Genomic DNA, 26002 nt, shown 5'->3' with positions numbered 1-26002 from the left:
GAGTGAACAGACATCTGTTCATGCCGAACCTTGGCTCCCTGAGGGCCAATAAGCCCAGAAGCTCAAAGACTTTGAATCCTACACTTTCCAGAGGGCAGACAGAGTACCTTATTAGCTACTGGGAGACCCCCACGGTGGGGCCGGCCAAGCTTCCCAGCTCCCAAATTCTACTGCTTTCCAGCTGAGTGAACCAAGACAAGCAATTCAACCTCTCTGGGCCCCAGTCATTTCTTCCTTTAATTTGGCTAATAAAGTGGCTGCTCACAGAGGTGCTGGAAAATTCCATGAACTCATGGATGTATGGCACTTGAGAAAGCGCCCGGCTCCGGGCTCTGTGCTCCCAGGGTCATTAAACCGTGTATGATGACTGCTCTGTCTTCATCTCCATGCGCGCTCTCAGGATTTCTCTGCTCACGCTGTGGGCTAGCCTAATGCTAAGCCAACGTCCTTTAGGACCAAGGATGTCCTCGGGTCCCCTGGCCCGTGGCCATACTGCCCACTCTGTCTTAACCACTCCTCCAACACAGGGACAACCGCTCGGGATTCGTCTCTCCACATCCTCCCACCCCTCCCACGTCTACCTTCAGCTGTTTCTGCACAAGCTGTTCCCTTCACTGAGAGAACACTTACAGTCTGTTCCCAGCGAGCGCTTAGTCAGCCTGCAAAACCCAACCCAGAATGGCCCGCTCTGTGAAGTTTTCCCTAACACCCACATTCCCAACAGGGTTCTGGCACCCAGGACACCAATCCTCTCCCTCCTGAGGAGCTGTGTCTCAAGCCACCTCTGTGCATTAGGACAAGAAGGGGAAGAGCAGCTAAGATGATATAGGCCATAAGGCCAGATTTGTACCCAGCCTCCTCCTAAGGCCTAGGGACTGGAACCAACATTCACAGGCACATCGGCACCATGGAGCCTGAGATCTCCTACCCAATGGGCTCCTGTGCGGCACCACAAACTGAGATATGGGAAGCAAGGACCTTGCTTGCTTGGGGACACCCAGCAGTAAAGGGCAAAGCTAAGCTCAGAACCCACCCTGGCAATCTGCCTTATCCCATGATGCTCCGCGGCATATTCCTGAAGGCAACCCCGGCCCCCCACCACACACACACACACACACACACACACACACACACACACACACACGGCAGGCACTTGGTCCTTTTACAGAAGCCACCTCTTCCTTCATTCTGCATGCCCTGTCACCTCCAGCAACCAGCCTGGGAGAATGGAGCCTCCGTGAAGCGTGAGGAACATAAAGCAGGGGAAAAGGAGACTTAAAGGAACACTGGGGCAGGGCTTACACTGTTCATGTGGGGACGGCACTGGGCATACTTCCCCACCCCCACCCCAAGGTGCCTCTCTAATCCAGGGAGCCCCCAGGAGCAAGTATGAGACCGCCCCGCCGCCCCAGAGTGTCGAAATCCTTCTCACTCCAAAGCCTATGAAAACCATCATTTCCGCTAGCATCTCCTCCTCACTGTCTCCGTCCCCCTCCAAACCACTCCGTGTCCCTAAGGCTCATCCCAAGAACACCATTCAGTGACAGTAGCACCCAAGCCCCCCTGGCCACTAGGTGTGACTGCTACTGAAACTCGCGGAGCTGGTCCTATATCCCTGCACGTAAAAATGTTGGCTAAACTCTGACCCAGGGCCGGTGAGATGGCTCATGGGGTTTATAAAAGTGCTTGCTGCCAAGCCTGACAACTGAGGTGGATCCCCAGGACACACAGGGCAGTAGGAGAGAGCCAGCTCCAGCGAGTTGTCAGGTAATGTCCACACATGTACTGTGGCACTCAAGTCCACACGTGTATGCACATACGAATGAATGAATGAAGGAAGAAGGAATGAATGAATGATGACAGACTTCCAGCCATCCTTTCAAACCCCACATGGGTACCCCTCTTCTGCTCCTAATTGCCTCCTTCCACAGCACCTGATATGGGCACCTGGAGGGAAGAATAGATACAGGTCTCGTCTCCTGGCCAGGTACCCCTTAACAGCCACACATCTCGCCCAGGACTACACAGGTAACTGACCAGGGGCTCAGTTACCTTCTTTAAAGGGCATGTTATTATTGTCCCCATTCCACAAGTGGGAAAACTGAGGGGCAGGGTGGCTAAGCAGGAGCAGGGACTTGAACCCCAAGCTGGTTTTAACTAGTTTTTGTTGTTGTTGTTGTTGTTGTTTTTGTTTTGGTGTGTGTGTGTGTGTGTGTGTGTGTGTGTGTGTGTGTTAGCTTTTCAAGACAGGGTTTCCTCTGTGTAGCTTTGGAGCCTGTCCTGGATTTTGCTCTGTAGCCCAGGCTGGCCTCGAACTCACCGAGATCCTCCTGGCTCTGCCTCCCGAGGGCTGGGATTAAAGGCGTGCGCCACCACCGCCACCACCGCCCGGCCCAGAGCTAACTAACTATTACGAAGCCCCTGCTTGTCCCTCACCACTGCTGCAAGGCTAGACGTGTGCTGGCTGAAGCTGGTAGAGCCCTGAGAGACAGAGAGACACACAGCCTGTGCTAGACAAGACCTGTGTGGTCCCAGCCATCAAGGAGAGACAGTGACATTGTCATCTGTGCCTGAAGATGTGAGCCAACAGTGTCCCGCTGAGTAGGACACAGGACAGGTACCATTCCTACCAGGAGGCAGGTGGACAAACACACAGGTCCACCTACTCTTTGACTTAGCTCCAGCTACCAATGCTTGCTGGGTGGTTCACGGCCAGTCTCTTCATCTCTCTGAGCCTGTCTCCAAACTGTTAGCTTGGAGAATGCAAGTACAGATAGAAGGGCCTGGGTCCCTAGGGAGCTTCTAATTAGGTAGACACCAGATCCAGCTCAGGCCCAACCACTGCAGCAGTACGACCTCCTCCTAAGGAGGGGTATGCCCTCACTGATCCAGCTCAGGCTGAACAGCCAGCAGCACACACAGTCAAGGCCAGCGGAAGGGACTGCCTAGTCCTCGCTACCGGCAGCGTATACGGCATACAGACAATGCCGGACTAAATAAACATCGGGCTAATTGTCTGATAGGCTCTTGATTATTCACCAAAGGGTGGTGGTGGGGTGTAAAGATACCAGCCAGGCGCTCCCGCCATGGGATTGGGCAGGCCTAAGTGCTCAGAGGCTCACCACCTAGAGTCTCATTAAGTGACTAGAGTTCACAGGACAGCCAGCACACAGCCCGGACAGTCAGCACACAGCCCAGACAGTCAGCACACAGCCCGGACAGTCAGCACACAGCCCGGACAGTCAGCACACAGCCTGGACAGTCAGCACACGCCCGACAGTCAGCACACAGCCCAGACAGTCAGCACACAGCCCGGACAGTCAGCACACAGCCCGGACAGCCAGCACACAGCCTGGACAGTCAGCACACAGCCCGGACAGTCAGCACACAGCCCGGACAGTCAGCACACAGCCCGACACAGCACACAGCCCGGACAGCAGCACACAGCCCGGACAGTCAGCACACAGCCCGACAGTCAGCACACAGCCCGGACAGTCAGCACACAGCCCGGACAGTCAGCACACAGCCCGGACAGTCAGCACACAGCCCGGACAGTCAGCACACAGCCCGGACAGTCAGCACACAGCCCGGACAGTCAGCACACAGCCCGGACAGCAGCACACAGCCCGGACAGTCAGCACACAGCCCGGACAGTCAGCACACAGCCCGGACAGTCAGCACACAGCCCGGACAGTCAGCACACGGACAGTCAGCACACGCCGGACAGTCAGCACACAGCCCGGACAGCCACACAGCCCGGACAGCCAGCACACAGCCCGGACAGTCAGCACACAGCCCGGACAGCCAGCACACAGCCCGGACAGCAGCACACAGCCCGACAGCCAGCACACAGCCCGGACCAGCCCACACAGCACACACCCCCACACCCCCACCCCCCACCCCCACCACACCCACGCAGCACACAGCCCAGCACACCAGCCCGGACAGCCAGCACACAGCCCGGACAGTCAGCCCGGACAGTCAGCACACAGCCCGGACAGCCGGACAGTCAGCACACAGCCCGGACAGCCAGCACACAGCCCGGACAGTCAGCACACAGCCCGGACAGCAGCACACAGCCGGACAGTCAGCACACAGCCCACGCGCACACAGCCCAGCACACAGCCCGGACAGCCAGCACACAGCCCGGACAGTCAGCACACAGCCCGGACAGTCAGCACACAGCCCGGACAGTCAGCACACAGCCCGGACAGCCAGCACACAGCCCGGACAGCCAGCACACAGCCCGGACAGTCAGCACACAGCCCGGACACAGCCCAGCACACACAGCCCGGACAGTCTGCACACAGCCCGGACAGCCAGCACACAGCCCGGACAGTCAGCACACAGCCCGGACAGCCAGCACACAGCCCGGACAGCCAGCACACAGCCCGGACAGCCAGCACACAGCCCGGACAGTCAGCACACAGCCCGGACAGCCAGCACACAGCCCGGACAGTCAGCACACAGCCCGGACAGGACACAGCCGGACAGTCAGCACACAGCCCGGACAGTCAGCACACAGCCTACAGTCAGCACACAGCCCGGACAGCCAGCACACAGCCTGGACTGGCAGAGGTTCCTTTCTTCTTCCACCCAGCCAGGACACAGAATTCCCATCTCAGGAGCACGCTCTTCTTCTAGGCTGGCGTAGGGGGTGCTGGGAGAATCTCACCTGTCCCACAGCCTTCTTTGGAACAAAGCACCAGTTCCCTCGGCCCTCTCAATCTGCAGTCCTTTGAATGAGAGCAGCAGAGGGTAACTCACAGCCACTCACACCTCGGTGTGAGTTTCTTTAGCTCATCATACTTCACCCTCAAATTAACTGAAGTCAGGGGAGCAGGAGAGGAATGTTAGTGCTGTAAAGAAGATGCCTAATGGGACTCTGGATAGCCAGGGGAGCCAAGCGAAGCAGGGAAGCCATAGACCAAAGCTCCTAGAACACTCCCCAAAGAGACCTCAAGGCCAGTGGTTTTACCCAAATCCCACTAAAGACCCTGGGCATGAGGGTCTACAGAATCTAGGTGATGGTCCACGTCCACCTCTCCCACCTGAATGACCTTGGTGGAGTCACATGTGCCCTTTGACCTTCAGTTCCCCCATGTAGATCACAGAGCCCAACTGAGAGCCCATGCTGCTGAGACCGAACTCCTAAGGGGACTCTGGACAGCCAGGGGACAGTACCCCAGATCCAAATGAAGCAAGGAGACCACAGCACCAGAGTTCCAAGTGCACCCCACGACCTCATTCTGTGAAATGAGATTATAGGAGCGCTCCCTTTCTTGCAGCTCCTTATTCGTCCTTGCCTGCCAAGGCCTGTGACTAACCCCTAAATCCTGCCATCCCCCTTATGTAGCCTCAGTCACAGGACAGGAAAGAAGAACAGAGGGACTCTGAACAGGAGTTGCAGAGACATTGGAAGTTCGTCCAGGCTGTGACTGTCACTGTGTGCAAGACGTCTATGCTGCGATGTGAGAGAGACCAGGCCCTCGGGGGGCACCAAGCCCTCAGGAGCACAGAAGGATGGCACAGTCGGCTGGCAGGCTTGCTCAGTGGCTGCCACAGAAGCATGAGTCCTGTGCCAGCGAGCCCTCACCCCAGCCCGGGCACTGAAGCTGTCCAAGCCTCTGCCAGCTTGCTCTGCCCAAGCCTCCCTGTGTACAATCTGGGCACTGGGGCTGGCCACTCAGCAGCGAGAGGAAGTAGTGCAGAGGAGACCGTCTGATGGGGCTTTGGGGTACTGTTCCAGAAGGGACCCCATGGGTACACTTGGAAGGATCCCAGCTGTCTCACTGGATGATAGAACAGAGTCAAGGAGATAAAGGACGGCCAGTACTGATCTGAGTGTGCGGGTCAAGGGCCACCAACATGACCACCAGCACCGTAACCACCCCAGTGGTCCCTGACCATCAAATGTCCCGGCTTGACCCACACCCTGTGCCCACTCTGTCTCCGGCCTTCACATCCCTCGATTCGCTCCTGTGCGACATCACTCTCTCCCCACAGGATGAAGTAGTCGTGACTCCACTATCCAGCAAGGCCTGCTACCTCCTGGGGCCTTGCCCCACCGGCAAGGGTCCCCTGTCCTGAGTCTTTCCTTTAGTGTGACAGCCCAAAGCCAGGAGGACACAGAAAACGTTCCACTTGCTTACTCAGGCCATCAGGAGCCCAGCCCGAAGCCCACCGCCACCTCATCCCATCCTCCCATGTGGGGGACCCCAAACTTTCCTCCCCCATCTTTCAGCCTCTCAGCATGCCAACCACTAGACTCGTTTTCTTCATGACAGTCAAGACCAGCAATGGCCTCCTCACTGCCCAGTACGACAGACTCAGCTCTGAGACATCGGGGCAGAAATCCCCGGCACAGGCCACCCTAACACAGTCCAGCCTACAGTCCCTACATGCTGGGGTGGTGCTCTCTGCAGGGGCCAGGCTGAGGGAAGGCCTCTGGAGGTCTACTCCTTTACGCAGGAATCATGCACCAGGCCGGCCTCCTCTGGAATCAAGGAAGCTCACAAATGCAAACACACTGTGAAAGACACACACACACAAGTTTCCACTATTAACAAGGAAAGAGGACGTCAAGGTGCCCATCTGTCCTGCAATCGACACCAAGGTAACTCAGCTAACAACCATCATGAGAGCTGGCAGGAACCCAGAATCATAAATGAAAAAAAAAAAAAAATCAGAGTCCCGGTTTCAGAGTCGCATGTGGCATCTGCCTGCATGGACAGATGAGAAAGAATGGTTTGTGGTCTAACTTCATGTCACCTGGCTGGATCTTCAACATGTTTTGTTTTTGTTTTTGTTTTGTCATGGTGTGTGTGTGTGTGGTTAGTTTTGTTTTTTGTTTGTTTGTTTTTGTTTTTATGACAGGTCTCACCATGTATCCCCAGCTGGCTGGAACTACAGACCAGGCTGGTCTAAATCACAGACATCCGCCTGCCTCTGCCTTCTGAGTGCTGGGCTTAAAGGCGTGCGCCACCACACCCAGCTACCTGGGCTGGGTCTTTGAGGGAGAGAGAATATACCGAACAGGAAGAGGAGAGAGCAAAGTGGCCTGATTAGGGGCCCAGGGCCCCGAGAGCAGACAGGAGACCTGGACTCCTGTACCATCGCGGCCATGAGCTCACTGTAGGGTCTTGCTGTCTGTCTCTATCTCTTAAAACAGCCGTGCTCCTGAGGTTTCCTCCTGGACTGTGGGAAGGCGAGGGGACGGACGGACCGGGGAAGGGCTCGAGGCTAGGGAAATGGACAGGTGTCTGGGAGCGGGCAGACTGCGTCACCTTCGAATCACCAGGAGGATGAGAACTGAGCGAGGGAACTCCTCAGGCTACACGGCACCGTCTCAGAGGGGGAGGGGGTGGGGCGTAGCACAACAGTAACAAGGAGCTCAGGCTTGAGCAGCGAGGTTCCTGTGGCCACGAAGGCTGCTGTATGGCCCCGAGGGACACAAGGAGTCACTATGCCTACGAGTGGGACTATGTAAGGTGCTGGGGTGGAGCCTGGCGGCCGGTGACCACTCATTCTCATTACCTTGCTTTTATAGCTTGGGTGTGGAGTCAGGAAAAGAAGCAGAGGCCCGGCTAGCCGCCCCCGCCCCCGGGGCCCCGGGCCCAGCTGCCACACAGCACACCCTACCCACCTTGCTCCCAGAAGGCCGCACGGACCTCGCCACACAAGTCCCTGGCCCTCCTGCCTGCTCCTCCTAACCACCCTCTCACAAGAATTCCCTTGAATGTGGGGGGACTTAGGACCACCAGCTGGGAATTTCAGACAGTTAGGGGACACCACCAAAGCCGGGGTTCCTTCCCCCGGCTTCCTGCCTGCCATCCACTGCCAAGTACGGGGCACAGGCACCCGCAGCCTTTAGCAAACTCCTCCCTTGCCAGTCTGCCCACGCTATCCCATTTGCTTACCCACAGGCCCTCCCCCTGGGCACGGAGAGAAGACAACTTATTGTGACCCATCCACCTTGAGGCCTCCAGTTACAGGGAAGTGTCCCCGGCTACAGAGATGGAGGGGCCTGTCTAAGCCATGGGAATGAGAAAGACACGGGAGACACCAGGTTAAAATCTGGCAAGTCATTATCTTCAAGTTTCTCCCCACATAAACCACACAGCTTTGTAGCACAAGCTGGCCTTCACCTCCTCTTGTCTCAACCTCCTCAGTACTGAGAGGCTGAGAGGCATGCAACACCACACCCAGTCCTTAGCACGCATGCACGCACGCACGCATGCACGCACTGGCCATCTTCCCAGTCACATCAGAGTGGGCGGATAAGAGCACACAAATCACAAGAAATCAAAATCCTTCCATCAGTGCACCCACATCGGTCCCCACCGGCGCCGCCCACAGCCACGAGTGAGAAGAAGAAACATGCCAACCTGAGAATTCACCCGGAGCGGTGATGAGCGAGTTGGTGGCCTCGGTTTCAGTGTAAGACAATGTGGAATCGGACAGATCTGTTCGAGGGGGAAAAGAAAGAGAGCTCAGTTGGCCGAAAGGCACCCGTTCCCATGCACAAAGGGCAGATGTCCCTGGTGACCACTTACTTAGTATAAATTTATTCCCGTAGTCCAAGCTGACCTTGATTTCAGTACCTAGCCAAGGATGACCTGAACTCCTGATCGTCTTGCTCTCCTAAATGCTGAGATTACAGGCATGTACCACCAAGCTGAGTTCATGCAGTGCCAGGAATCAAACCCAGGGCTTCATGTACGTCAGGCAAGCACTCTACCAACTGAGCTACAACCCACAGACCCCTCACAAGTTACTAACGCCACTCTGTGGTCCAGCCTCAGGACCACCCCGGACCAGGCCAAACATCTAGCCCCAGAACCCTTCCGGAAAAACGCAGACTGCTGTGACCCTGACACCTGGAAGAGCCTCGGTGGCCCTGACCACAGACACAGTCCACATTCAGGGACTGAGCAAGCACCAACTTGCAGCCTGTTTGGGTAAGGTTAAATTAAGTCCCTGAACAATTCATAGCTGCTCAACTTAATCACAACCATTAAAATTCTTGAAGTTGTTGGTTCTTGCTTCCTTCCTTCTTTCCTTCTTCCCTTCCTTTCTTCCTCCTGGAGCCGGAGAAACGCAACAAATCACCAGCCCCCTCTGTCCCCACACGCCTCTAATTACGACCCAAGCGTTTGCTCTCACATTAACTTTTGCTGTCTGTCTCCCTCACCTCTCCCACTCCCCAACATCAAAACGGCCTGTGGAGCTTGGGCTGGGTTTTGCACTCAGGCTTAATTAAGTACTTCACGTGGCATGCGTCACCGGCCATCCCGAGTGCCATGCGCAGAGATGGAAGGGAACCTTTTCTACCCCACTGGTTTCACAAACCGATGCTCTCGGGGGTGGGAAGACTTGGGAAGTTTTTCCCCTTAGGTCTGGGCCTCTGCAATTAGCAGTGTGGGCTTGTCCCCAGGACAGGACAGGCCTGACCAGGAGTTGAGAAGGCATGGACCAGGAGGCCTGAAACCTTTTTATCTTCTGGTCACCCAACACAAACCAGATCTGGCTGGGCTAGTCCCAGCTGGCCCAGCAGCCACCAGGGGCTGGGAATTCCTGGGACAATTCCCTCAGCTTAGGCTGGCTAGAATTCCATTTCATCTTGCAGGAATTTTCCCCCCTTTTTCCGCATGGCTAGAAGAGCAGAAACGATGAAACATTAACCAATTTGGCTTCTTTTTTTTTTTTTTTTTTTTCATTTCCCACTTGCCAGATGCTGGGTTTTATTTTGATTCCTGGTCTTGTGATCAGGGAGGCACAGACATGAACTAGTTTTGTGTGCGTGTGTGTGTGTGTGTGTGTGTGTGTGTGTGTGTGTGTGTGTGTGTAAAGAAATAATTCGCCGGGCAGTGATGGCACACGCCTTTATTCCAGCACTCAGGAAGCAGAGCCAGGTGGATCTCTGTGAGTTCGAGGCCAACCTGATCTACAGAGTGAGATCCAGGACAGGCACCAAAACTACACAGAGAAACTCTGTCTCAAAAAAAAGAAAAGAAAAGAAAAGAAAAAGAAGTAATTCAAGGTAAAGGAAATAATTATTTCCTTTTTTTAAATACTGCACTATTTCTCAAGGCATACAAAAATATTATCTGCTGGTAACAGTACTGAAAATAAAGACACAGGAAAATCTTAAAAAAAACCTTCAATGATAAAGATTTAAAATTTTGTAGTGTGTGTGTGTGTGTGTGTGTGTGTGTGTGTGTTGTTTGCACGTTTGTAGGTACACATTGTACCTGTGTGTAGACATAGAAGTCAGCTTTGAGGGTATTGGTGGCGCACACCTTTAATCCCAGCACTTGGGAGACAGAGCCAGGTCTCTATGAGTTCGAGGCCAGCCTGGTCTACAGAGCAAGATCCAGGACAGGCACCAAAACCACACAGAGAAACTCTGTCCTCCTCCCCGCCCCCCAAAAGAAGTCAGCTTTGGGTGCCATTCCTCATCTTGCTCTATGAGCAGGGTCTCTCACTGGCCTAGTTCACTAAGTAGGTTAGGCTGGCTGGTCAGCGAGTCCCGGGAGAACTCCCGTCTCGGCCTCTTCACGGTGGGGTTGAATTTATGTCCCAGCACTCTACTGACTGAACCATGTTAGCATTTAACACCCACCGTCCGCAGTGCAGAACGCCTGCAGCCTCGACACCGCTTCTCATCTGAAGGAGCATCACCAGCTCAAAGCTGGGTCCTACTACTTTTTTAAAAATTTACTTGTATTATTTTTAATTATGTGTAGGTGTGTGTCTCCATGTATGTGTGTACCCTGGAGCAGGAATGACAGACAATTCTGAGCTACAGGAAGGGCAAGTGGCTTCTACCTTTTGAAGCTACTCGGTACTGAGTACCTGTCACACCCTGGCCGAGCCCACAGATCTAGACTTTCCACTGAGGTCAGGAAAGGCAGCCTTCCTGTGGTGGCTGCTATAGAAAGAAATCTCTCCCAGATCTCCCCCCGCCTCTGACAGCACCTTAAGCCATGGAGGGATCGTGGTTAGGATCTGGAGCCCCAGCTCAAGATGCACCTCCAGCAACAGCCGGCAGTACCAGAGTGACGTCACCACCTTCTTCTACAGAGTAAGCACCTTCAACCACGAGAACCTCACAATCTGCCCCGTTTGCTCAGCTCTGCACGGTAGCAAGACAGAGCAGCTGGGGGCAACTGGAGGGGCATGACTGAACATCCAGCTGCTTGCCTCCGGGCCACCCACATTTTGTGCCCCTTTCATGTTTGGGGGAATGTTCTTGCAACTTTATTTTTTTTTTCCCCACATCGTTTAAAAAAATAAAAACAGAGCCAGCCACAGCAGTGCCATGTCTGTAATTCCAGCAAGCAGGAGGCTGAGGCAGGAGGATGGAGAGTTTGAAACAAAGCCAGTCTAGACTCTATAAGGGGATCCTGTCTCAATCGATCAAATTAGTAAAAGCCATTCTTATCTCTTATGCTAAGATGGAGTTCTGTGAGCCCCAGTAAGGGTCATGCTTGCTTTCTGGGACTCGGTGTCCCACCTGTGAAATAATGGGGTACCTGTTAGCTTCCAAATGGTCACTCTCTGGGGCTTGTCCGTTTCCCCCCAAGCTGATTTAACAATAATCCTGCCATTGTTTATGAACTTTTGACTGTTTCTTCCTCTAATGGAGAGAGGCATGTTCTCTAGGACAACTATCACTGTGTTGACTTAGGAGATGCTGAGGCTGGCCTATGGCAGGGAGATGAGGAAGACGGCCTGAGCCGTGGCTGCCCCGGGGTTGGTGCCTCGGCCCTGCGGCTCCTCAGCCCTGCAGCTCCTCAGCTAGGGGTCTCCCTCTCCTCACTCAGCTGGCTCCTCCTCATCTACCACAAGACCATGACCCCTCTAGTTCCTAAAGAAGTAAGCAAACCTCCCTGTGCACAGGGCACACAGCTGGAACAAAGACCACTGCTCAGCCACTACCTCCCACACCCTTGAGGGACAGCCCTCACCCCACTGGCCATGGATCAAACTCCTCAAGCAACTCTGGGGTGGGTATATTTCTGACCTCACTGGGGGATGAAGGGCTGGAAGGAACTTGGGGTGACCCCTGAGTCCATGACCCTGAAGGTGACCTTCCAGCCAGAGCTCACACACTCCAGAGAGGATGCTTCTACCATCAACTTATTCTTGGTGCTCAGTTGGGAATGTTCTAGCACCCACACCATGCCAATGGACTTCGGAGGCCTGGGTCTCACAGTGATGGCTGGTCACAAAGTTGCTCTGTGGGAACTCTTCAGGCCAGCTCACCTGCTACTGGAACTCTGCAGACTACATCACTACTCTATATCCACTGAGGAGAGCCCAGGACCTAGGGCATCTCTGCTTTTAAATATTTAGTTAGTTGGTTATTGTGTGTAAGTGTGTGTGCATGAGTGTATCACGTGCATCACGTGCAAGCAAGTGCCCTTGGAGGCCAGAAGAGGGCACTGGATTCCCTGGAGCTGGAGATACAGGCAGTTGGGAACCACCTAGCGTAGGTGCTAGGAACTGAACCCAGATCCCCTCCCTGCAAGAGCAGCAAATTGCTCTCAACCCATGAGCCATCTCTTCAGCCCCTCATCTTCTTTTAAAATTGTATGTGTGCACCCCAGAACATGAGCTGACACTTCACCCCAAGGTTGTAGAGAAAATCCGTCTTGCCATTGCACAGGACTTATCTGAAACGACACACCCTCTCCACTAAGTTCCCTGGAGACAGTCAAGCCACCTGTCTACCTGTCCAGGTAGGGGACAAGGACAGACACTGCTTAACAAAGAATCCATCCCCTATCTGCCTGTCACACTCCCAATTAACACACTGGTGGACAGTAACTCCAGGCTGGGGGAGGAAGGAAGGGAAAGAGACCCAGAAATTCCAACCCACCTCCAAAGAGCAGCTGAAGTCAGAACCCATTCATCTCCCACAGGCCCATGTTTAAAGGTCATGGAGAGGTTAACGAGAAGCCTGGAATCTGAAGATGTAAATAGTCTCTCTGCAGCAGCCCAACCCGTGGGAGTGTTTGTAAAACTTCACCCCGTTTGAATGCACCCAATTCAGCCCACCTCTCCAGGGGAGGGCACACTTACCCAGTGGCTTGTACTGGTCACGAGGAGACAGCCGAGAATAGGGGGGTGGCGGTGATTCTGGAAGACAGGATACAACATGTCACACCTGGTGTTCCACGTGCTTTTAACTATCAGTTTCCGCAACTAATAACCTCTGACCCCAGGATGTTTTCCGTGTCGCCCACCATCTCTACCGCTCCCTGGGGCTCAGTTCCTACTTATGCCACCTATGCTTTGGGAGCTCCGGAGAGTTCCCTCGCCTCTCTAAGATGACCTCCTCAACTATAAAACAGGGGTGATAATCATAGACCTCTTGGTTTTGCCAGAAGGGCAAAAGATAGCATATGCAAAATGCTTAGCACAGCTCTTGGTCACACTCCCATAAACAGCACCTTTATTATCGTCACAACTAGAAAAACACAAGGCAGGAGTCCGTGCTCGGGCTGCCAGATGATATACAAGGAGGCTCAGTTCTGTTTGCATTTGGGCTAAACACCGAGTATGGTCTCTCAGTAGCATAAGCACAGGCCTTACAATATCTGGGATATACTTATGCTGGAATTTTGTGTTGTGTGGAATGAAAACTGAATGGGTATCCTAATTTTTTGTTTGTTTGTTTGTTTTGTTTTTCGAGACAGGGTTTCCCTGTGCAGCTTTGCGCCTTTCCTGGATCTCACTCTGTAGACCAGGCTGGCCTCGAACTCACAAAGATCCGCCTACCTCTGCCTCCTGAGTGCTGGGATTAGAGGCATGCGCCACCACCGCCCGGCGCTAAATTTTTACTTGCTAAGTTCAACAAGCCAAATCAGAGTTCAGAAGGGCCACACATGGAATCGTGGTGGGGAGGAAATAAAGGGCGGGGAGGGGGCTGGCGAGATGGCTCAGCATGTAAAGAAGCTTGCGGCCAAGATTAAGGACCTGAGTTTGATCCCCAGAACCCACCTGGTGGAAGGGAGAACAGACGGCCTCAAGTCATCTTCTGACCTCCACATGTGTTTCATGCCATGTCTGCACCCCCCACGACATACATGATAGCAATAATAAATTTTAAAAAGTATTTAATCCACATGAGAACCACCATTCCTGGGTGGCTACTGGGACCCTGGATGCCTTCACATTCTAAGCCAGTTACTTCAGACTCTGGCCTCAGTCTCTCGTTTTTTGTAAAGAAAGGCCAGGGGTGGGTCCCAGCTTTCCAGCTCAGACTCTTGATTCCTGATTGTCTATGGTGTTTTCCTTCCGGCGGCCTTTCATTTGCCTAAAATACTCCTCCTTCAAAACATACACTTTGCCTTCAGAGGAATTTCTTAGGCTCTTGCTTTACCGGGAAGTAACAATTTGCTAAACTAAGTAACAATCTGGGTGAATGAAATGACCCTCCATTTTCCATAAATGAAACTGAACCCCATCAGATCGCAAGCTAAAGCAGACTCCACAGTAATAAAGGGGTAATAACTATTATTAGGTGGGTATCAGGAACGACACCGGGTAATGAGTGTTTTCGCAATTATAATAAGGCACCATTAGTTAGAGGAGCATTAGTTATGTGCGTTCCAGACACCCAAAGGAGGCCTCCCTCTCCTGCCAACCTGTCCTCTGCAGCCAGAAGTGGCTTCCTCAGTCAAGGCTCTGAGTCTAGAGCAGGGACTCTCTGTGGACAGGGGTCACAGGAGAGGTCAAATAGGGCAAAGACACTGAAGAGATCCGAACATTCACTCTATGCCAGGCACTTTGAAGTCTCTCTATTGTCTCTAATTCTTTTTTTTTTTTAAAGATTTATTTATTTTATGTGCATTGGTATTCTGTCTGCGTGTATGTCTGTGTGAGGGTGTCACAAGCCCTGGAACTAGAGTTACAGACACTTGTGAGCTGCCATGTGGGTGCCGGGACTTGAACCTGGGTCCTCTGGAAGAACAGCCAGTGCTCAACTGCTGAGCCAACTATCCAGCCCTATCTCTAATTCTTATAGCCCTCGAGAACACGAAGGTTAATCACGCTCGTCAGACACCTGCTTCGATGTAATCTTTTCTCAGAGATAAAAAATAAATACCTAAGATGGTATCCACATTCCCATTTTGCAGATGAGGAAACTGACTGCCTCCTGCCACCCAAGACAATCACGGCAGAGCTGAGATGTGCGCCCAGGCTTGACTTCAGCCTCATTGTTCCAAAGGGCCCCTCTGCACACCCAGTGTTGACTCAGGTTTCCAGGCAGGGACAAAAGAATGGGAGAAAGAATTGGAGAGCCAAAGGTACCGACCAGCGACCTCACACAGGACACAGGGAGGAAGACTGTACACTTTTAGTAAGAGCTACTTGCACTGGTCCTCAGCCCAGAGGCCAAACCTGAGACAGGTCCAGTGGCCCAGCAATGAAAGGCCTGGCGCTCTGAGGGAGAGGGGACTGAGCCTGAGTTCCCACGGCATAGAGGAGACTTGAGGCCTGGTGAGTGGAAGTGACTCCCTGGGGAACTGGCTGTGGAGCCAGAACCAGAGCCATGTCTGGTACACACCCTCTTTTACAGCCCCTGAAACCCAGGACACAGCGAGACATCTGCCCCCACACCTGTCTCCAGCAACAGAGGTAGTAGCTAGAGTGTGACATGCGACTGGTAACCAATTCCAGCCTTCCCCACCCAACCTTTGAAAGAGTGTTTCATATAGCCCAGGCTGGCCCTGCATTTCAGTATGTAACCAAGGATGACCCTGAACTACTAATCCTCTTGTCTCTGCCTCCTAAACAAATTACAGGCATATCCCTGGCCATCCCCAGTGTCTCTTACAGAGATTTTTTTTTTTTTTTAATTTTGGTTTTTTGAGACAGGGTTTCTCTGTGTAGCTTTGCGCCTTTCCTGGAACTCGCTTTGGAGACCAGGCTGTCCTGGAACTCACAGAGATCCACCTGGCTCTGCCTCCCGAGTGCTGGGATTAAAGGCGTGCAACACCACCACCCAGCCCAAGGATTTTAAAGTGCTGATGATGTTCCTCCTTCCGAAGCACCCACTCCCCACAGTCACACCTGAGGCAGGGGCTCCTAACATCATCAGTGAGACAGAAAGAAAACAGATAAGCCCGAAGTGCAGACATGCAGCCAGGGAAAGACCAGCTAAGCTTCTAGGAGGGACATCGTCTAACCACCGATCCTTCCAGAAAGTAAAAAGAAGAAGGCTTATAGTCACCAGCCCAGAATACAGAGCTCCGGCCTGTCAGAGATCAAAGGGGTTGGGGCTTCACCAAACTCAACTCCTTTTTAATTTAACTTTGATTTATTTTGGCTCGGAAACAGGGTCTCAATGCATAGCTCAAGCTAGCCTCACAGGCATCGTGCATCCTCCTGCCTCTGCCTCCTCAGCACGGGGATTACAGGCATGCCCCACCACCAAAAGCTCTCAGCTCCTTTTTTTTAATCGATGGGACACCTGAGATCCAGCCAGTAACGGGCCCGCCCAAGGCCATGCTGGAAGGCAGCCACACAAGCCGCCCTCCTATTGCTGGTGGAGACCAAGACCAGGCAATCTTAAGGGAGGGGAGGGGGGAGAAACTCACAGCTCACAAGATTCACCCTTTTAAAGTTAACAATTTGGTTGTTTGGGGTACATTCCAAGAGTTGTGTGACCATCACCATGATCTAATTATAGGACATTTCCACCACCACAAAAAGAAACCCTATCCTCATTAGCAATCACGTCCTATATTCCAACCCCAAAGCCCAGGCAACCACTCATCTACTTTTTGTCTCTATGGATTTGCCTATTTGAAGAGTTTCATGTCCATGAAATCATACGCTACAGAGCCTTTTGTGTCTGTTTCCTTCACTCAGCACTACATTCTTCAGGTTCATCCAGGCCTTGGCACGGACGAGCACTTCACCCTTTTTTATGGCTGGATGATATTCCTTTGTGTGGCTACATCACACTTTGTTTATCCATCCATCGGCTAATGGACGTTTGGGTTGGTTCCACATTTTGCTGTTATGAATGATGTGCTGGGAACAATACCAGTCATTCTTAACCGTCATGTTCCCACTCCCCTCCCATACACCCTCCAGGATTTAAGAAAATGGAACCACAGGACACGTAACTCAGGCAGGCTAGGTGAGTCCTCCACTGGGTGAAGACATAGGATCAGAAGAGAATCTTCAAGTTGACCCCTAGCTCTCCATCCACTGTCTAGAAGATTCTATCCTAGCTCTTGTTAAGAGTTATGTTGATTTGGAAGTAATTTACACACTGTAAACTCTAACAGAACACTTCCAGCCTCTGCAAGATACTCCTCTGAGAGAACTGGACATGGATGAGAGAAAAAGAGAAAGACCTCAGAAACTCCAAGCCCCTCAGACCTCCAGCCCTAGGCATGGACTAAAAGAATCCCCTAACTTCCTCCAAAGGCTGAGTAGTCAGTCAGGAGTCAACAGCATCAATCAGCCCAGTCCAGCCCCTCTCTGGTCAGCCCTCAGGGGCTACCTAGCCTTCTGGGATCCAGATACAAGTGAGGCCAGAACAAAGTTCGCAGCAGCCTCTCTTCTGAGCCTGGCGGGAGTTTCTATCACTTCCCACCCATCTCTGCAGGACAGCTCTTTGCTGTAGGACAAGATCCACACGTTGGCCTGGGACTTCTCTCCCTCCCCAGGGGTGACAGGCGGGAGGGAGGGGGGCTCCTGGGTACCCGTTTCTTCTTCCCTCGGAACCGACAGGCTCCAACCCCAAGCCCGAGGATCGGGAGGGCAGAAAAGGAGCTCCTGGCGCTTTAAGGCCAAGGAGCCTAACTGCCCAGATTCCCCCAGCAGCCAGATAAACAGCGCAGCCGGCTGGCGCCAGCAAGAGGCAAACTGGGCATTATCACGGCTTCCTCACCTCCAAGAGAGGAGCGGGGAGCAGACAGACAGGCCGAGGGGCCGCGAGGGGGCGGGGCGGGGCCGGGAAGCCCAACTTGAAATTGATCTCATTTCAAAGGGATAATGCCAGGCCAAATAAAAGGAAAAACTTTCTAGCCCATTCTAATTCCTCCAGGCCTGGCCTGGGAACCCTGTGTTTTCCTAAGCAGCCTCCTCCAGCCCTTTAGAAGTTCTCTCTCTCTCTTTCCCGGGCACAATTTGGATAATAGTAATTTACTGAATATAATTACAGAAAAAAAAAAAAAAGTAGGGAAGCAGAGAGCAGGAGATTCATTCCAGAGTTAATGGATACTTGCAGGAGAAAGGAACTCTATAAACAGGTCAGAGCTGTGATTAAAGTATTTCTCCACATTTCCGTCCACATAGGCAACCCACTGAGCTCAGCGCTGCCTTTAGTCCTAACCAGAAAGGCCCAGGAAAGATCGCTCCCAGAGGCCTCCGGACTCTGTCCCGCACTGAGCCTGGTGTTCAGGACACTAGTTTCTAAGACAAAGCCCATGGGGCCTGGAACCTGTCACCTCTTCACCTCACTTGTTCAGGCCAACCCAGAACTTTACAGATGAGAGGAGGCCAGGCTCAGAAAGGAAGGGGACTGGACTTCCCACATGTCTTGACACTGGGAGTCCTTGGGGGCGGAGGCCAGGCACGAATGACTGGCGCTGGGTGTTCCCATGCACTTTGCTCCAGTCGTATGCGCGATCAGACAGTCTGTCTGTCTGCCTGCCGGCTTGCCCCATGCCCCAGCCCTTTTCCCTGAGCTGGAAAGTGGGGAGGAGCGGTCTCCTTATCAGGACGCGCTCGGCTGAACCCCAGCTATGTGCCCGCCCATTTCGAGGAGCCAGGCTGGCGGCCAGCCCCGGGGGCGGAGTGCGTAGCAAAGGGCTTCCCCAGTCCCCACTCCCAGAGAAGGCAAGAGGGTCAACCGGGCATACTGGAAACTCTTGCTTCTTTCCCACATCCTCAGAGGTGCCCCCAGCTGGCAGACTAGGGCCCTCCTAGGTTCGTGGCCAGAAGAGGCAGGGAATAGACTCATGGTGCATGCCTTCCCCCAAGCCCCAGGGGGAAGTGCCTCTTGAGGGAAGCAGGGAATTAAGTTCCAATACTCAGGAGAATTAAAATGTCTCTAGAGCCCTCCCACACATACACACTCATCCAAGGTCACTGTCTGGACAGAGCCGAGGTCCAGATTCTATAGTTCCTCAGGTCCCTCTCAACTTCGCCCTGGCCACGCAGGGCCAATTCTGAGTGCTAAGAGTAGGAACTGAGTGGGGTCCGGTCCCAAGGCCTCCAGCGGTTTGCTCCTCCTTATCCGGTCCACCCACCTGAGGAAGCCCTCTTTAGGCCCACCCCCCTCCTCGGAGGCTGCTCCAGGTTAAAGGCGTGGCCCTCCCAGAGGTGATCCAGTTACAGCCACACCCACAGCCCTCCCGGAGGCTCAGACCACTGACCTAGCCCCACCCCTTACCTCCTTCCCACTTCTTCCCACCTCCCCGGAGGATTTCTTGACAGCATGAATCCTCTCTGTCTCTGTCTCTGTCTCTCTCACACGCACACCACACATACACATTCAGTACCTGGTACAGAGTAAATGCTCAACCAACTTGTTAGTACTATGACTTGGTCACAGGGAAAAAAAAAATCCACTAGGGTCTTATGGAAGAATGTCGTGGGCCCCACCATCCATCTCCTACTAGGAAAAAAATGAGAGGAGGCCATACACGCACAAATAGGGTCCTCCTCCCCAGAGACAGAGATTGCAGTTTCCTCCAGGGGAAGCAGCTTCAGTTAGCCTCCAGGCTCAGAAAGCCAGGGACTACCCAAGGTCTACCTTGAGCCTGGAGAGACTGACCACGAGGGAGGCACGTCAGGAACCACACGGAAGGGAGGAAAACTTTCTTCTCTTCATGACACTAGGCCCTCGTCTACACACAGGGAGAAGCCAAGCTTCCTGAGTCCATGTTCTCTTACCAGACTGAGTCAGGAGACCTAAGAACTGACCAGAGCCAACAGCCTGGAACTACCTGTCCCGTTCTCCCCGGCAAAGCCTCCAATGCCTTCAAGGTATTCCCCTAAGGTGAGTGTTTCCTGTGGTACAGAAAAGTGTGTGTGTGTGTGTGTGTGTGTGTGTGTGTGAGAGAGAGAGAGAGAGAGAGAGAGAGAGAGAGAGAGAGAGAGAGAGAGAGAGCGCGCTCCGCGCCCACCAGAGGCCTTCATCTATCCTCACCTCTGCTCCCGCACCTGAGCCTGCCTAGGTAAGCAAGGCTGGTAGGGTGTGTACGGAAGATCCCAAGAGAACAAAGAGGCTAGTAACAAAAGAGCAAGCAGCCTCTGGCTCTCAGGTGCCCTAGGACCCTCAACTCTAGAGGTAAGCTGAAGGCAAGAATTAAGAGCCACGAGGATGGGGGAGCCTGGCATTCCACGCCCAAAGGATGTTGGAAACGAGAGACTGCCCTGCAGAAATCTAGGCTCAGAGCATAGGAAGGGACAAGTGGAACATTTTGCACACACTTTTGACGCTGGGCACGAGTTGCCTGCAAACAGTTTCACAGCCATACATACCTACCTGGGGTACTGTATAGGAATATGCAGAAAAGCACAGTTGGTGTATAGGAATATACACACAATGCTAGAAGCTGATTACCGGCTGGGGTGAATCCCCCAAAAGGGAGATGTCGTCTACTCTTTTGGCCTCTCCATGGCTTGCTATCCCGTTTCCCAAAGCTGCAGTCTACTTTAAGTCCCAGAAGCTGCATACAGAAACCCGAACGTGCCCCTTTCTAAATTCGCTGGCGCTACAAGTGAAGGTACCATTTGAAACACACACCTACCCCTCAGCTTTCCTCAACCCACTGCAGGCTCCCAGTACCGGGAGTATCCCGAGAGCATCCACAAAGAGGTGGCCACAGACAAGGATAAGAAGATAAAGGCACAGGTCGAGGCGACCCCGTGCGCGCGCGCGCTCACCTGGCCCGCAGAGCCGGCTGAAGTGGTAGGGGTTGCAACACACCGTGGGCCCGTCGGGGGCGGCGGCGAAGCTGTGGCAGCCGCACAAGGGTTTCAGCTCCACTGCGTGCTGCAGGTCTGGCCAGCGAAAGAGGCGGCCGAGCAGCAGCTGCGGTGGCGCGGGCTGGCCGCCCAGGCGGAGGTCCGCGCGCGGCACCAGCACGCAGGCGCCCGGCACGCCGCCGCGGGACTCCACCGCCTCCAGCAGCGTGTCCAGCGAACGCTCCTTGAGCCTCTTGAGCAGCGAGTACGTGACCGTCTTGAGCTCCTGCTCCAGAAGCAGCAGCCTCGAGCGGGCTTCTCGACTCCGAGGCCCGCCACCCTCCTCTGGCTCCGGGGACTGCCCGGCTGGGGGATCGCCGGCGTCCCGAGGCGCACCCGCAGCGTCCCGCTCGGAGAAAAGACAGCAAGTCACCGTCTCGCAGTCACTCTCAGGCAGCCAGCCCGGGCCTCCAGGCTCCGCCACATCCAGCAGGGAGCCCTCAGCTCCGACCCCTGGCTCCGACACCGGCCTCGGGGGGCCCCCCGTGCGCCGGCGCCTGCCCGCGATCGGGGCGCCTCGCGGTCCCACCGCGTCCCGGGGCCGCCGCGGGGCTACCGAGCGAACTTCAGAGCGGCCGCAGCCTCCGCCCTCTCGTGCCCGCGGGGCAGGCTCAGCTCGGCTGCCCAGGCTCCCATCCTCGTCGCCACCGCCGCCGCCGCCGCCGCCGCTGCCTTCCTCCCGATCAGGGACCACACGACTTCGCCAAAGTCGCCGCACCAGCCCCGAGCGTTTAGACCTGAACATACGATATCCTTTGGCGCCTGGGGTGGTGGGAGGGGAGGCGGTCTCCGGTTACCGGGGGTCCGTTCCCTCAACGAGGCGCCGGCTGCGCGGGCCGCAGCCCCACATGAAGCTCTGCAGCGGGGCGCCGTGCAGACCGCGCACAGCCTGTCGTCGAAGGGGCACCGCAGGGCTGCAACATGAGGGAACTCGCGCCGGGCCGGGCCGGCGGGAACACGCGCGCGCCGAGCCGCAGTCCGCGCGGGACCAGCGGGCTACATGGACCGCGGTGGGCCGGGACTGCTCAACTCCAGCCGCTCTGGAGCCTTAGGGGAGTCGCGGGCGAAGCGATGCTAGAAACACCCCGCATGGGCCGGCGAGCCTTCAAAAGTTGCGCGGCTGGTACACGAGCACAAAGCGCTTGCGTTGTACCCCCAAATGTGTCTGCACAACTCTGCCTTCAAAAACCAAGTGCTACGCTGCATGGGCTTTCCCTGCAGGATCCGAAACTCAGGCTTGTGGATAACTTCCAGATCCCTGCAATGAAATAAAATAAAATAAAAATAAAAGCAAAGCAAAGCAAGAAAAAGATCCCAAACAAAACCCGAAATGCTTGGATTTGCACGCACGAAAAGCAATTCCGTCTCAGGTCCTGGGCGCTCGGTGCACTTGGGGCAAATCTCTCCTGAACGCGGGTGTCAACACATGAGTGGAAGCCGTAAAAAAAAATCCCAAGAGCTGCTAGGAATCCTTAATTAAAAATGCAATCCACCGAGGCAGAGGTCGCAGCCCGCCCCACGCTGTGCTGGGTCGCTTCGGGCGCCGCGGCTGCCGAGGTCGCCCCCCCTCCCCCCTCCACCAAAGTGCCTCCCGGTGGCCCCGCGGTCCCAGCGAGGTTTGGCGAGGCAGCGCCCGGCGGCTCTTTCTCTGGGCTCGGCTCCCTCGCTCGCTCCCCCGCTCGGCGCCCTCTCTCTTTTTTGTTCTCCTCAAACGCACACTGAGGGCCCCCGGAGGAGCGCCGCGGAGTCATTGGCTGCCTCCCATCATATGCCAGTCTAGACACTTTGGCGGCTCCGCGGCGCTGATTGTTGCGCAAACAAGGTTTCAAGTTTCTTAACTCTTAAAGGAGAACACGTCCCATTGCTGAGCCCCAGGCTCCGAGGGGGCTGGTTCCCGGGGCGGGACGAACTCGGGCCCCCGCCCATCTCCCGCCCCGGCACCCCCGCCTCGAGGCTTACAGCGCCCGCGACTCGCTTTCTAGCTCACGTCGCGCCTTGGGCACGGATACGAGCGATCCCGTACACGCGCAAGCAAACACACACACACACACGCCCTGCTACCCAGCTCTGCTCGGTGAACCCACAGCGACCCGGAGTCCAAAGCAGCCCTTTGCCTCTCCCCGGCTTGTGCACAAACTTGCAAACACGCATTGCACTTTAGAGTCGGTCCAAACCCCCCAGCCTCAGCACGGGCTAATAAAAATGGGCGTGTGTGCGCGCCTTCCTGCCCTGCGTCTCTGAGGGATTAGGGGGGGCGGCTGAGAAGTTGGGGTAGTGGGATCTTCTGTGACCCACGAAGGCTCCACGTACCCACTTCCCAGAACTAGGGAACACTTCGATCGAGGGAGCTCCGGGATAGCCGGAGGTGGGGACTTGGACAGGGTGGGGTAGAGGCGGGAGTGCTCTTCTTGCTCTTGGATGGCTCCGCTCGGTCGCCTGGGCTCTCCCGCCAGGCTGCCTGGCGTCCCAGGCCCCCCTCAAGGCCGGGAGCTTCCTTTTCCCTTCTTGGGTTTATTTTCTGCCCCTTCCAGAGGGATGTGGAGGGCGTGCTTTCCCCAGCTACGTTTCACTATGAAAACAGGGGCAAGTTGGGGGGGGGGGGGAGACAGACTTTGGGGCCCGGCACCGGAAGGGTTAAGGCCGCTCCTGCCCTGGAGCCGGCGCGGCGGGGTACCTCCTCGGGCGTGCTTGCTAGTCCGAGGGTGGCAAAAGTTCAAGCTTGTAAAGTCGGGATTGGTCCCGCGCGGAGGGGAAAAAAGGCCTGGTTCCCCCTCCCCCTCCCGGGCGTGGCGCCGATTGGCTCAGCCGCAGGGCCGGCCCCGCCCTCCCCTGGCGCCCCGCGGCCCCACCCCCCGGCGCAGCGCCACGCCCCCTTCCGGGCAGGAGCGGGGGCCCGAGCTCAATGAAAAGAAATTCCGCTACTCTCATTGGCCTGGGGCTGGACGCCGCTCCCTGCGGGAGGCGGGGTGCAGAGAATGGGGCGCGGACTTGTGACGCCCCCCCCTTCCTTTAGGATACCCGTGCACTGGGGTTGGTGTCGTGACCGTGGCGTGCAAGCCCAGAGCCAGTCTGGGTGTGCACTGGGGGGAAGGGCCTTGTTTGCAGGAAAAGACCCAGAGTCGTCTCCTGAGCCTTACCTGGAGTCAGGTACTCGTCAAGGCCGATTGTCACATCCACCCCTTACTCTTTTGGCCAAGGTGAAATATGAATAGTCCTGACCACTGTTTCTCCTTTGAAAATGCTGGGGATGATGCCTGCCTCACAGAACGAAGATTCTAGAAATTAGTTGCTCACTAATAAGTGTACACAACGCGCAAGTGGACAGGCAGCACCCACACGAACTTGCCTCTTAGTGTTTCTCACCCATGAAGAAGGTGATGGTTCCTAAAATACAAAGAAAGCCCTACAGGGTTGTGCATGCCCATTAACCTCAGCACTTAGAAGGTGGATCAGAAGCCTAAGACTATCCTGGACTACACATTGAACTGGAAGCCAGCCTGGGGATGCATAAGACCCTGTCTCCAAAAGTCCCCCAAAATAAAATAAAATACAAAAAGAAACCAAATATGTTTTCTTTTATGAAGGTATTTGTTGCCTTGGATCCGGATCACAATAATAATTTAGCTCCTTACCTCGGTAGCAGACGTTTCCAGCCTAACCAGCCTGTATTCACTTACATCTCTCACCCTCATCAGTTTTATTTTCTCTGTGGATAAAGAAACTGAGGCACAGAAACTTGCTCCTTTAATTTACCGTACTGGGAGCACTAAGACACCAAAGCCAGAGGGGCATGTGCCAGCTGTGCTCTCACCCCAACAGCTGGAAGAGGTGTGTACCTGTGTGTTATCACCGGCAGCATACCTTTCAGGGGAGTGGTTCCCCAAATGTGGTGCAGGGTACTGCCTGTCCGAGACCTGCTTGCTGGATCGACGTGTGCTAGGAGGGCACAACCCCCTAATCCAGTGCTCTGGAGAGGAGGATGGCTGACAACCATCATTATATAGAAGACTAAGCACAGGGCCCTGGACACAAGCTGTCATTCCTGGCAGGGGTGGGCCTTGAACCCAGACAGTTTGGGCAAGAACGAAGAGTGAGTACCATGGGAACCCAGACTCCTGAAGGAGGGGTTCCCTGCCTGTAGACAACCCAAAAAAGCCTCCCTCATGGTAGGGATGGATACTTCCAGAAGAGTTCCACACCCCCAGCCCTGGAGGATTCTATGAGTTGAGGCTTTTGTCCCTCCTGCCCCTTACTCCTAGTGCAAACACCTCTTCCTGCAAAGTCCCTGCGGTATACCAGGCCAGGAGAGACTAAAGCAAGCTTTCAAGAAGCCTGCTACCTTAAACCAGGGGCTGGAGAGCACTGAAGTGCTTTGCCATGATGACCTGAATTTGGATGTCCAGTGCTCCATGTAAAAAGCCAGGCACAGCTGTGATGGTCTGCAACCCAGAATTGGGGAGACCGGAGCAGAGAGAGGCAGATGCCTGGAGCTCTCTGACCAGCCAGCCTGGCTGAATGGATGAGCTCTAGGTTCAGTGAGAGACCCTGTCTCAAAAGATAAGGTGGAGAGTGATCGAGAAGACGCCCAGCGTCAGCCTCTGGCCTCACACACGTACACACCCACAACACATATACCGTAAACGCACACTAAATAAGTAATCAAACAAAGGAATACATCAGAGGGCTGCTAACTTAAGCAAAATGTAGCCTCTTGGCACTTGCTCACTGGGAGATGTAGGGTGGGGACAGTGTCTAGGAAGGACATCCCTGCACTGCGGCCAGAGTCTGGTAGGCCTGACGCTACTGTACTTCTCCACTTGGTAAGTGTGGGTTATCTGTCCACTGTAAAATGGGAATAGGAGTCACAGTAGGGGCAGCTGCCAACATTCAATGACAGCAAGCCTTAGATCAGCACTCTGGCCTGAAGGACTACTCCTTCTCAGGGCCCATCCAACTTAGTGCTTGCCGCACCTTGTAGCCACTAGAGGGTGCGTGC

The 26002-nt window shown here is 54.6% G+C and overlaps 1 protein-coding gene across 2 annotated transcripts in view; it reads right to left on the bottom strand.

Moving 5' to 3' along the window:
* Smad6 (SMAD family member 6) overlaps positions 1 to 22830 on the bottom strand; it is a 71035-nt gene extending 48205 nt beyond the window's left edge. Inside the window, exons 1-4 of one of the 2 annotated variants that reach the window (XM_028866944.2) lie at positions 22357 to 22830; positions 20926 to 22264; positions 13090 to 13146; positions 8388 to 8465 (exon numbers count right to left, since the gene is read on the bottom strand). In XM_028866944.2, coding sequence (XP_028722777.1) covers positions 8388 to 8465; positions 13090 to 13146; positions 20926 to 21751 — 961 coding nt within the window. In that variant the 5' untranslated portion in view covers positions 21752 to 22264; positions 22357 to 22830. The remainder of the gene's footprint in view (positions 1 to 8387; positions 8466 to 13089; positions 13147 to 20925; positions 22265 to 22356) is intronic. The other variant, XM_037207415.1, reaches the window with a different exon arrangement.
* Between the last annotated feature and the right edge of the window lie 3172 nt (positions 22831 to 26002).

This window comes from Peromyscus leucopus, chromosome 7 (genome assembly GCF_004664715.2).
Source record: "Peromyscus leucopus breed LL Stock chromosome 7, UCI_PerLeu_2.1, whole genome shotgun sequence".
Lineage (NCBI taxonomy): Eukaryota > Metazoa > Chordata > Mammalia > Rodentia > Cricetidae > Peromyscus > Peromyscus leucopus.
The sequence above is the reverse complement of the archived record's forward strand: the minus strand, read 5'-3'. Positions and strand labels throughout refer to the sequence as shown.